This window comes from Plasmodium gaboni, chromosome 7 (assembly GCF_001602025.1).
Source record: "Plasmodium gaboni strain SY75 chromosome 7, whole genome shotgun sequence".
Taxonomy (NCBI): Eukaryota; Apicomplexa; class Aconoidasida; order Haemosporida; family Plasmodiidae; genus Plasmodium; species Plasmodium gaboni.
The window spans coordinates 357084-370760 of record NC_031487.1 but is presented as its reverse complement, the minus strand read 5'-3'; the positions used below and the strand labels follow the sequence as shown (position 1 = coordinate 370760).

The following is a 13677-nucleotide window of genomic DNA, read 5'->3' as shown; positions in this document are numbered from 1 at the left end:
TTACTATATGCATAAAAAAAAATATATATTTTTTTATATGATAAAATTATGTTTTATACTTGTTTAATTTTTTTTTTCCCTTTTTTAAATTATATTTTATATATATGTATATATTTGTATATAATAAAATATTTTAAATATGTGTATTATTATATATATATTTTTTTAATACCATGATGTTTACACTTAATAATAAATTCAATTGAAATAGTCCTTTTTAATATATAGAATTATTAAACAAAATAAAAAAAAAAAAAAAAAAAAAAAAAAAAAATGTTCTAAATAATTTGGGAAATAGAATATATAAAAGTATTTATATATTTACCATATTTAGAGAATCAATCAATAAAAAAAAAATAATAAGATAATAATATATAATATATATGTACATATATATACAAACAAACATATATATTATAATATATTATTATTTATATCTTATTTAAAAAAAAAAAAAAAAAAAATCAAGTTAAAAATGTAAAAATAAAAGAATGAAAGTAAGAAAAATGCATTATCCCCTTTTTTCTTTTACAGAATATTTATCATGTTATATTATACTTTATTTTTTTGTTTTGCTTCCAAATTATTCATATGCTATTAACATAAATAATTATCATAATAACAACAATTTGTGGAATATAAATAATAAATGGAAAAATCAACAAACAAATCATTTTACTAATAATAGAATTGGACATTTTCTTTGGGGGTCGAAAATAAGGAAAAATCCTTTGGCCTCTATCAGTACGTCCATAACTACCAAAAAGGTAGAGAACCAAAAAAAAAAAACAAATAAAAATGATAGTTACAGTAATGTAAATGACATATATGATGAGAATAATAATACAGCACATTTTGTACAAATAAATTATAAAAATGATCAATCAAATGATGCTTTAAGTCCTTATAAGGACAATAATGAAATGACTATTGAAAAGTCAAATAATTTGACCTCTGATGAAGGAAAAAAGGAGGTACATAATACATCCCAAAAGATATTGGAAAAAGTAGATTATTTTAAAGAAACAGAAAAAAAAACAAATACTTATAATAATATAAATAAAAATAAAAGTAAGTCTATTGCTACACATGATAATAAAAATCATACGAATTATATTAATAAAGTAGAAAATAAACAAAGTAATGATAAAATAAAAAATTTAAATAACAAATATGTAAAAAAGTTCAAATCACACATTTTACAAAATGATATATTAGGAACTATATCTAATATGTTTTGGTCAGGTAAAAAAAATAATAGCGCGAATGCAAAAAAAGGAATGAAAAATGTTCCTATGGATGAAAAGCGTTATTCTCCGAATGACCACAATAGTAATAATAATAATAATGATGATAATAATAATAATAATAATAATAATGGTGGCAAAAATAATTCTTATTATAATGATAAAACACAAAAAGGTGTTAATGATAAAGAAACCAATTTTCTTCTTAAAGCACTGGATAGTGGAAAATTTCCTACATATTGCCTTGTAGAAAATATTGATGAAAACCTAGACAATTTTGATATATATATGAGTAAAGAAAAGATGGATGAATTAAATATCAATGATGGTGCTACTGTTTTATTAAAAGGGAAAAAAAAAAGAGAAATGCTTGGTATTGCTAGATTAGATAGAAGTTTAAAAAAACATTATGTTGTTATATCTTTTGCTATGAAAAAAAATTTAAGACTTATGCATAATGATATAATAAAAATCCATCCTTTTATGAATGCTAAGAAAATACGCAATGTTATCTTAAGCCCATTTAGTGATACCATACCTAATTTAAGTAGAGAAGAACTAGAAAAAGCTGTCATAAATCCATATTTAAAAAATAGTTATAAACCATTACGTGTAAACAGTAATATATACATATATTATAAAAATAATAAAATCGAATTTAAAGTATTAAAAATTATATCAGAAGAAAGTGAAAATGAAGAATTTGGTTGTATAGGAGAACATTCTCAATTGACCTTAGCAGAAGAATATTTAAAGAGAGAAGATTATGAAGAAAATAATGATGATATTACTTATGAAGATTTAGGAGGTATGAAAAAACAATTAAATAAAATTAGAGAATTAATTGAATTACCATTAAAATATCCAGAAATTTTTATGAGTATAGGAATATCAGCACCTAAAGGTGTATTAATGCATGGTATACCAGGTACAGGGAAAACATCTATTGCTAAAGCTATAGCTAATGAAAGTAATGCTTATTGTTATATTATTAATGGTCCAGAAATTATGTCAAAACATATTGGAGAATCAGAACAGAAATTAAGAAAAATTTTCAAAAAAGCTAGCGAAAAAACACCATGTATTATTTTTATTGATGAAATTGATTCAATTGCTAATAAAAGAAGTAAAAGTAATAATGAATTAGAAAAAAGGGTTGTATCACAATTATTAACTTTAATGGATGGATTAAAAAAAAACAATAATGTATTAGTCTTAGCTGCTACCAATAGACCTAATTCAATTGACCCAGCTTTAAGAAGATTTGGAAGATTTGATAGAGAAATAGAAATACCAGTACCTGATGAACAAGGAAGATATGAAATTTTATTAACCAAAACGAAGAAAATGAAATTAGATCCTGATGTTAATTTAAGAAAAATAGCAAAAGAATGTCATGGGTATGTAGGAGCAGATTTAGCTCAATTATGTTTTGAAGCAGCTATTCAATGTATTAAAGAACATATTCATTTTCTAGATTTAGATGAAGAAGATTTTATTGAATTCATGAAAATTAGTGTAGATGAAGATAAAAAAAATATGGGTAATGAACCTTATGGTAGTACATACACAAACAATTCAAATGATATAAAACAACTCACAGAAAGCAGTAACAAGATATCATATACTAATATGTTCCCACTAAATAAAAAAAGTACTATGTTACAAAATGACAAAAATGAAATAAATAAAGATTCCAGTTATGATAAAAAAACAGATGCATTAGATAAATATAAAAGTGATTCTTCAATAGATATGGAAAAAAAAAAAAAAAAAAAAAGTAATTTTTTCTTTAGTAATGATGATGAAGAAACAAAAAATAAAAATAGAACAAATGTTAATCAGAAAAAAAAAAAAAACCCAAATGATAAATTAGATAAAAATGAAAGAAGAATACCAGCATATATATTAAATAAATTAACAATTAAAGCTAAACATTTTCAACATGCTTTAAATATATGTAACCCTAGTTCATTAAGAGAAAGGCAAGTACAAATACCAACTGTTACTTGGAATGATATTGGTGGTATGAATGAAGTCAAAGAACAGTTGAAAGAAACTATTTTATATCCATTAGAATATAAGCATTTATATAATAAATTCAATTCTAATTATAATAAAGGAATATTATTATATGGACCTCCAGGATGTGGAAAAACATTATTAGCTAAGGCAATTGCAAATGAATGCAAAGCTAATTTTATATCTGTAAAAGGACCTGAATTATTAACTATGTGGTTTGGTGAGTCAGAAGCAAATGTTCGAGATTTATTTGATAAAGCTAGAGCAGCTTCTCCATGTATAATATTTTTTGATGAAATAGATTCTTTAGCAAAAGAAAGAAATAGTAATACTAATAATGACGCAAGTGATAGAGTGATTAATCAAATATTAACCGAAATTGATGGTATTAATGAAAAGAAAACAATATTTATTATAGCTGCAACTAATAGACCAGATATATTAGATAAAGCTTTAACAAGACCTGGAAGATTAGATAAATTAATTTATATATCTTTACCTGACTTAAAAAGTAGATATAGTATATTTAAAGCTATACTTAAAAATACTCCTCTAAATGAAGATGTTGATATTCATGATATGGCAAAAAGAACAGAGGGCTTTTCTGGAGCTGATATAACAAATCTTTGTCAAAGTGCTGTAAATGAAGCAATTAAAGAAACTATACATCTACTTAATATAAGAAAAAAAGAACAAGAAGAACAAAGAAAAAAAAATAAAAACAGTTTTAAAATTGATGATACAGATACATATGATCCGGTACCAACCTTATCCAAAAAGCATTTTGACTTGGCTTTCAAAAATGCTCGTATATCAATTCAACCAGAGGATGTATTAAAATATGAGAAGTTTAAGGAAAAGTTATCCTTACAAGATTTTTAACTGGGAAATTTTTTCACCTAGGTATGAAATAATATATATATATATATATATGATATGATGTGATAATTATTTTAATTATATAAAGACAAAATATCCATATAAATTAAAAAAATATTATATATATATATATATATATATGTATTGCTCTTTAAACAGCTCAATTATTTACTGTTATTTCCAAGGCTATATAATTATTTTGTCCAAAGTCTTTTTTTTTTTTATTTATTTATTTATATTTTTTTTTTTTTTTTTTTTTTTTTTTGTTATACAGGAAGCTAATATGTTAAATAAATTAATTTTTTAATATTGGCAGGATATATATTATACATATAGTTATTTTAAAGGCTTATAAATTATATGAAGTGTATGTTTATATGAAAAGAAGAAAATTTAAATTGAAGAGCAGAAAAAAAAATAAAAGATTATGAATTTATTACAATGACGAAGTTATTATTAAAAAATTTATTGTAAGGTGTATATGTATATATATATATATATATATATATTATAATTAAATAATTCATTGTTGTCTTTTTAATTTTGTCTTATTGACAAATAAATATATATATGTTCATAAAATAATTTAAGTGTAAATAAATATATTCTACACTGTTTTAATTATTTTGAAACATTTTTATAACTATTATTTTATTTATGTTTTTTATTCATGATTATTTAATTTTTTTTTTTTTTTTTTTTCCATTGTATAATGTTTTATATAATACACATAAATATAATATGTATGTTATATATTACAACATATTTATGTTTTTATTAATATTTTTTACTATTTGTGAATTTTTTTTTTTTTTTTTTTTTTAAATTAATTACTAATGTAATTTATATATATCCTTTTTATGAATTTTACACTTTTGAATTTTTTTTTATTTTTCTCTCCTAATTTTTAAAACAAAAATATATTTAATCATTTGGTTTAAGTTTTTATTTATTTTTTAATTTTTTATAAAAACAAATTGTTAAATGGAATAACAAAAAAAAGAAAAGAAAGTATATAAAGTAATATATAGATATATATATATGTATGTATATATATATATATATATATATATATATATATATATATATATATGCACAAAGCAAAATATGTATACATAAAAAATATTTTCACTTATTTATGATATATTAGTTAGAATAACCATCCGAATGTGGATGTAACAAATTTGATCGAAGGAATATTTTTGGATAATTACCATAAGTTATATATCCTCCTAATATAAATGATTGAGAAGAATCATCATTTTTATGAAATAAATTTATTTTTTCTTCAATTTTTAATTTTTGTTTTTTATGTTTTGCAGTAATAGGTGGCCAAGTAAATGATGTGGTTTTATTTTCTTTTTGTGTATGAGTAGAATGTATATTATTTTTTATAATTTCTGAAGTAAAACATTTCATATTTTCAAGTATATGATAAAAGTTCATATCTATAGGAGCTATTTGTACGTTAATATGTGCTATAGAATTTAGATCTATTTGTTGAAAATTATATATTTCATTATATAATTGGAAAGTAGATAAATCAATAGGTTCACTTCTATATTCTATAGTATTACCACTTTTAATTTTTTTAATAGTTTCTTCCAAGTTATCTACTAATGTATCTGATTTAATATTGGGCATGAGTTTTTTAGGTCCTAAAATTTTGGCTATGCATAAAATTTTATTAATATTTTTAAAGTTAGTTATACATATATTAAAATCTAGCCATCCGTTTTTTATTTTGTTAATATATTCTAAACCAACATAATCAGCTCCATATTTTTTTAAATTCTGATGTTCTTCATCTACTAAGACTAATATTTTTTTATTTTTATCAACACTATGTACTAGGTTACACATCCCTCTTAAGGATTCTCTTTTTATATCAATTCTTATAATTAAATTAAAATTTATTTTAGAGTCATCATTTTTCACCATATTAAAATAATTACTATCATTTAAACTTAATAACAATTTTAATCCTTTCATAGGTGATAATGCTGGTAATAAATTAGAACGTAAAGAATAAGTAGAAGATGAGTACTCCTTTTTTTTATTCATAAATTGTATATTATCACCTTGTGATAATTTCTCTGATTCTATATTGTCGGCATCTCTTTCTATTCTTTTATCCGCTTTAATTTCATTTTCATCATCTTCTTTCTTTTTCTCATGGACTTCATTAAATCCTTTTTTTTTCTGCTTTTTTTTATTTACATCATAAAATGGAATATATTTACGTCCTCTTTTTTGGATTAAGCAAAACACTTTATTATTACTACTATTATTATTATGCTTAAAATTAGACTTTAAAAAACACATTCCAATTAAGGGGGAAAAAAGTTTTCTCATCATTTGCTCACCATAGAAAAGACAATAAATAAAAATGTGATTCGAAGGAAATATATGAAAAATATATACTGTGTAAATGAATTATTGGAATAATGATAGGACAAAATGAATACCTCCTTCGATTATTATAAAAATAAAAAAAATAAATAAATATATATATATATATATATATAAATATTTTTTATATGTTACTTATCTTTTATGGGTTATATTTGTATCATATTTTACATAAGTTACAATTTAATTATTTTTTCTTATTATTATTTTTTTTTTTTTTTTTTATATTTTCATATTGTATTCTAATATAATATATAAAATATCATATATAAAAAAATAAAAATAATATTAAAATGAAGATTTATATACATAGGAGCTTAATGCATGTTACCAATAAAAAATTGTGTTCTTAAATTATATATGTATTTAATTAAAAATATATATATATATATATATATATATATATAAATTATTATAATTATAATATTTTTATTTTAGTATTATAAAGTAATATATACATAAATATATTTGTATTCCCTTTTTTTTTTTTTTTTTTTTTTTTTTTTTTTTTTTTATTTTTTTTTTTTTTTTTTTTTTTTTTTTTTTTTTTTTTTTTTTTTTCTTTTAAAATTTTTTTTATTATAATTATTATTAATATTTTATTAATATTTTATTTTATTTTTTTTGTATATATATATATATATAGTTGTAAAATAGAAGAAAATATATATTACAATGATCTATGGATATACCAAAAAAAAAAGGGGGGGAACAAAAACAATAAAATAATCAATAGTTTTATATTTTGTATTAATATATATTAATATATATTTTTATATTTCCAATGATATTATATGTAATTTATATGGATAAAATGATATAAAATAAATATATATATATGTAAATATATATTTATTTATTCCCTTCTTTTACTTTTTTTTTTTTTTTTTTTTTTATTTCTTTTCTTTTATTTTTGGTAGTATTTTTAATTATTTATAAATGTGTATGTTGTATATATAACATGATTGTGTTCGACGAACTTTTTGAATTTCTCAGAGAAGTAGAAATAACATGTGATAATTTTAAAGAAGAGGAAGAAGAAAAAGAAAAAATTATATTATTTATCAATGAATTAAATTCTTATATTAACGATCTTTCACTTTCTCTTAAGGGGAAGATAAATAACCCTGATGATGTTACTGAACATGACATTTTAAAAAAAATAATTTATAAAAAAGAAACTTTAGAAAAAGCTATAAAAAATGAAAAGGACAATTTTAAAAGAGATGAAAAAATGAAAGAAAAGGAAATTAATAATGAGGAAGATGGAGTAAATGGACATACAAATAATATTAAGAATAACAATGTGGATGATAAAAATTATGATAATGATGATAATACATTAAATATTTCTAATGATAAAATGAATTTGTCTTATAAGGATGATGATACAAATGATTTTAAATGTCATTCTAATAATAAAATATTAATAGAAAGTAATGAACAAATAAAAAATGAATATAATAACAATTCGATAAATTGTCAAAAAAAAGGTGAACTTTCGAATACATGTAATGATAATATGATAAAAAAAAATTCATTGGATGAAAATAAAACAAATGACGGTCCATACGACATACTTAATAAAAAAGATGATAACGAAAATGATATAAATAATACACACAATAATAATAATAATAATAAAAATAATGATAATATTGAAATTTTAAAAGACGATATTATTAAAGAATGGGGTGAACAAATAGATGAATTTGATAACCTACTTTATGAACATACACTAGCCTATAAAAAAAAAGATTTCTTTAACAAAATTGAGAAAAAAAAAAAAAAAAAAAATGTAGATTTCTCACAAGGAAATATGATTGATGAAGAATTATGTTTATTAGCTCAAGAAATGAAAGAAAATGTTTTGACATATAGAGATATTATAAAAGAAGATAATACAACATTAGAAAAATCTGCGAACAAACAAAATCTAACCATTGATTCTATGACAGATGTTAATAAAAAAACAAAAAGAATGACAAGAAATAAAAATATTTCTTTCTTTGTTTCTTTATTAATAATAGCAACTTCAGCAGTACTTTTTATATTTACCTTTTTTGTAATAATACTTTTATAAAAAAAAAAATAAAAAATAATAAATATGTAAAATGATAATTATGTAAATATATAATATATATATATATATTTATTATATATTATATATTTTTTTTATTCTATTTTTTTTTGTTTTTATATAATATATAAAATATATGTATATATTTTTTTTATTATATGCATATAACATTTGGGGAATATATATATATTATACTGCCCATAATATATTCCTTTGGCCTATTTTAAAAAAAAGAAAAAAAATTTTGTGACAGAATAAAAAAAAAAAAATTATTGTTTTATTCTTCCTTCATTATTTTGAAATGTTTTATATATAAAAGGAAACATTTCAAGATTTTCAATTTTGGTAAATCTTGTTAAATTTTTTTTTTTTATTTTATATTTATTTGTTAATTTAATTATTATTATTTTATTTTTTTTTATTATTTTTTATTTTTTTTTTTTATTTTTCCAAAAAACAATACATATTTTTATTATTAAAAAAAAAATAATAATTATGTAATAATATATATTTTTTTTTCATTCCTATATTTTGTATATTTGAAAATATGTTGTATTTTTTTTTTTTGTGGGACATTATTATATAAAAAAAAAATCAATATATATTTATCTTTTTTATATAAAAAAAAATCAATATATATTTATCTTTTTTATATAAGAAAAAAAAAAGAAAAGAATGACGAACGAGTTAAAAATTAACAATGATGATAAAAAATTGCGAAAGAAAGTTAAAGAAAAACTTATAAATAAAAATGTCAAATCAGAAAAAAAAAAAAAGAAAAAAGAAAAGCCCTTAATAAAAGAGAAAAAGAAGGAAGAAAAAAAAGGAGTCAAGGAAAAGAAAAACAAAAAAACAAAAAAAAAACAAAAAAAGGAAAAAAATATAAAAAAAAGAAAAGAAATAAAGAATAAATTAAAAAATGAGGATGTAAATAGTTATGATCAAAATTATGACGATAGCACTTCTGATGAAGATGAGATATACGATGACGACAACCTATTTATGGATAGCAGATTAAAGAAAAAGAAAAAAAAAAAAAAAACGACATTAAATAACTTAACGGAAGAAGATAAGAATAAAAAAAAGAAAAACAAAAAAAAAAATTGTGTTGCGGAATTTTTAAAATTAAATGAGTATGATGATAATTATGAAAAGGAGTTATTTTCATATGCCAAAAATGGTTTTAAAAAGTATGTCAACTTTTTGAACAATTATAAAAATACAATAAAAGAAGAACAACATGAAATAACAAATAAGAGACCAAAAAATTTATATGTTTGAAAAATTTTATTATTATAGAAGTATATGACCTATGGGTGAAAATGAGTCTATTTTTCCACACCTTCCAAAAAAATACATACATATATATATATATGTATATGTTTATATATAATTCAATTGACACTCCTTTTTATGTAATTATTGCAATGTTATATACATAATACAAATCTGTCATCCTTTTTTATTTATAATAAATATTAAGGATGGATGAATTAAAAATGTTCAATAAATATATACATTAATTATAAAGCACACTCAGGTGTATATAACATAATTATACTTTTATTTTTTTTCTGTGATATATATATATATATTTTTAAATTAATTGTATTTATAATTCATCATAATACATAATATATATTATATATTATATATATGTTATTTGTTTGTTTTCAATAAAAATATATTTTTTATAAATCTCTCATTATTTTTTTTTTTTTTTTTTTTTTTTATCTATAACTTCAAATATTTAAAAAAACATATAAGCATACTAATATTATTAATATAATATCTTTATATTATTATAAAATTTTATAATTTTTATTAAACCATATAATTTTTGAGGTGTCCAATTTTTTCTCTTTCCTTTCTTCCCTTATATATAATAAACACCCAAGAAAAAAATAAAAGAAAAGAAAAAGAAATCATATATATTTTTATTTTCAAAATATTTATATTAATATTTATTTTGTTTTAATAAATTAATTATTATTTAATTTATTTTTTTTTTTGCCAACAAAATAATACATAAAATAGTAGATGTTTATATGTAACATATATAATTATATATTTTCATCTTTACCGTCACAGAACCCCTTTAAACTCGAACTTTTAAAAAAATATATTAAAAAAAAAAAAGTTTTTTGAAAAATCATAAAATTAATCAATATATGTATTTTTTACAACTTTAAATTGAAAAAGTATTATATAAAAATATTTATGTGAAATTAACATTTTTTGTAATTTATATATTTTTATTTTTTATTATTTTGTATATAAATTTTTTTCTCTTCCCTTTCATTTATATATGTATTTTTTATATACATATATATATATTATTTTATTAGCCTTCCATTATATGGATTATTATTGAATTATACATATTATATATATATATATATAATATATTAATAATATATGTATATTTTATTTTAAGATAATATATAATATTTTTATAACCTTTATTTTATGCACTTTCCTTATTTAGTGTATACAATTTTTTCCCTCTTTTTTTCTGTTCTTATATAATTCAATTTTTTTTTTTTTTTCCCTATAAATTACTACTCATATGATTATTATATTTATTATATATAATAAAATATATATATATATATAATTCCTTTAAATAATTTTTTTTTTTTTCTTTTATTTCTCACTAATCTTAAATATAATAAACAATTTTTTCATTTTTATTATAGTATTATATTATATTATTATATATTCTTATAGAAGAGGAGGAAAGAGCACATATTTCTATTTTTCTTTTGTTTTAATTTTTATACCCTTTATTATAAATAATAATAATATATATTAATAAATATATATATATAATAAAAAAAAATATATGTTTTTATAACTATATTATAATATATATATTATAAATATATATATTTTTATTATGTTAAATATAAAATATTATATATTTATTATGTTATTATATTATATATATATTTAATATATAATATATTTCTATTTATTCGTTTATTATTATTTTTCCTAATGTATAAAATATATATTTTTATATATATTCTTAATGTATTGAAAAAAAATAGCATAAATAAAATAGATAATAATTTTTTGAGGAAATAATTTTTTTTTTTTTTTCTTTTTTAGAAAAATTAAATTATTCAAAACATTTTTATAAAATAATTATATTTATATATATATTAATTATCTTATTTAAAAAAAAAAAGAAAAAGAAAAAAAAGGAGTTATATATATATATATATATATATATTCTTAGTAAACATAAAATAAAAAATATATATTTTATTATATATAAATAAAAGTATTGTACAAAAGAAAGAAAACTTTTAATTCATATATATTTAATATTCTCCTTTTTTTATTTTATTTTTTTTTTTTATTTATAATTTTATTCAAATAAATATATATATATATTTTTATATATAATAAAATTGTTGTTATTAAATATCATTATTATTTTATTTAATCATTAAAAAAACAGTAAAATGGCACAAAGAGTTCATTATCGTAAGCACAATCATTACAATACAAAGTCAAACAAAGTAAGACCTGTAAGAACACCAGGAGGAAAATTAACTATTCATGTTGTTAAGAAAAAAGCTGGAAAGCCTAAATGTGCTGACTGTAAAACACCTATACAAGGGGTAATGAAAATATATAATAAAAAGAACCTTTTTATTTTATTTCCTTTTTTTTTTTTTTTTTTTTTTTTTTATAACATTTACTATTAAGTGTTATATAATTGTGATTATAGATATTTGTATAAAGATATATATTATATATAAATATGTACTTATATATATATATTTTAATTTTTTATAGGTAAAAGCCTTAAGGCCAGCAGATAACCATAGAGCAAGGAAAAAGGACCGAACTGTAACAAGAGCTTATGGAGGATCCATATGTGCTCGTTGCATAAGAGAAAGAATTATGAGAGCCTTTTTATTTGAAGAACAAAAATGTGTAAGACAAGTATTGAAAGAAAAAAAGAAACAAGAAAAGAAAGTTAAAAAGGTTAAGAAAGAAAAAAAAAAGGTTAATGCTAAAGAAGTAAAGAAAACAGGTACTGACAATAAAAAGGCCAAGAAGGTTGCTGATAAGAAAAAGGGAAAATAAATATATAACGAGATATTTAAATTAAAATATACACCTTTTAAAATATAGATAATACATATATATTTATATATTATATATGTGTTTTTATTTTTATACATTTATTTATAATGTTTAATTTTTTTTTTTTTTTTTTTTTTTTTTTTTTGAACTCAAACCTTATGTACATATATATATATATATATATATATATATATATATTTAATTCAATTTTTTAATTTTCTACATTTTATATGAAAAACTTCATGTACTTATTAAAAATATATAATCCTTCATTACCCAAAAGAAAAATATATATATATATATATATATATATATATATATAATTATTTTATTTTTTTTTTTTATTATACCAATATATATGGTAGTTATAAATTTAGAATTATATTATAATATTCAAATAAAGATATAAAAGGTTCTTAGTTTTAATTATGTAAAATTTGAAAAATAATGTATAGAGGCATCTTACTTTTATAATTTAAATGTAGTTATAATTTTTTTTATTATATATAAAATGTTAAATAATTCACAATATTTACAGTATTATTGCAAGAAAGAAGGGAAAGAAAAAACAATACATATATCAATATAATATATATATATATATATATATATATAATATATTTATAATATAACACAGTTAAAATTTACAAAGTTATATATCGTCTACATATTTAAAAAATAAATAAATATTTATATATTTATACATTTTTAATATAGCACTTCAATATATATTTTATATTATTTTTTTATTTTTACCTTATTACAAAATTTTTCTTCATCATTTTATGAATGATATGTAATTTTTTTTTTTTTTTTGTGTTCTTATCAAAGATTTGATATATTCAATAATATTTTTTTTATTTTTTTTTTTTTTGTTTTCAAATGTGTACTTTTTAATTTTCCTTTTTTTTTTTTTTTTTTTTTTTTTTTTTT

At 18.3% G+C, this 13677-nt stretch overlaps 5 protein-coding genes across 5 annotated transcripts; 4 read left to right on the top strand and 1 right to left on the bottom strand.

Moving 5' to 3' along the window:
* Positions 1 to 491: 491 nt before the first annotated feature.
* On the top strand, positions 492 to 4151 carry PGSY75_0711000 (AAA family ATPase, CDC48 subfamily; the record flags this gene model as incomplete). Its single annotated transcript, XM_018784972.1, has 1 exon — positions 492 to 4151. One exon carries the CDS (start codon positions 492 to 494, stop codon positions 4149 to 4151), a length of 3660 nt encoding a protein of 1219 aa, XP_018642473.1.
* A 1143-nt stretch (positions 4152 to 5294) lies between these two features.
* Positions 5295 to 6506, bottom strand: PGSY75_0710900 (putative 50S ribosomal protein L1, mitochondrial; the record flags this gene model as incomplete). Its single annotated transcript, XM_018784971.1, has 1 exon — positions 5295 to 6506. One exon carries the CDS (start codon positions 6504 to 6506, stop codon positions 5295 to 5297), a length of 1212 nt encoding a protein of 403 aa, XP_018642472.1.
* Positions 6507 to 7521: 1015 nt separating this feature from the next.
* Positions 7522 to 8643, top strand: PGSY75_0710800 (hypothetical protein; the record flags this gene model as incomplete). The annotated part of the gene is made up of 1 exon (XM_018784970.1): positions 7522 to 8643. One exon carries the CDS (start codon positions 7522 to 7524, stop codon positions 8641 to 8643), a length of 1122 nt encoding a protein of 373 aa, XP_018642471.1.
* Positions 8644 to 9315: 672 nt separating this feature from the next.
* Positions 9316 to 9921, top strand: PGSY75_0710700 (hypothetical protein; the record flags this gene model as incomplete). Its single annotated transcript, XM_018784969.1, has 1 exon — positions 9316 to 9921. The coding sequence occupies one exon, from the start codon at positions 9316 to 9318 to the stop codon at positions 9919 to 9921; it is 606 nt and encodes a 201-aa protein (XP_018642470.1).
* Positions 9922 to 12113: 2192 nt separating this feature from the next.
* PGSY75_0710600 (60S ribosomal protein L34) lies at positions 12114 to 12744 on the top strand (the record flags this gene model as incomplete). Its single annotated transcript, XM_018784968.1, has 2 exons — positions 12114 to 12272; positions 12451 to 12744. 2 exons carry the CDS (start codon positions 12114 to 12116, stop codon positions 12742 to 12744), a joined length of 453 nt encoding a protein of 150 aa, XP_018642469.1.
* Between the last annotated feature and the right edge of the window lie 933 nt (positions 12745 to 13677).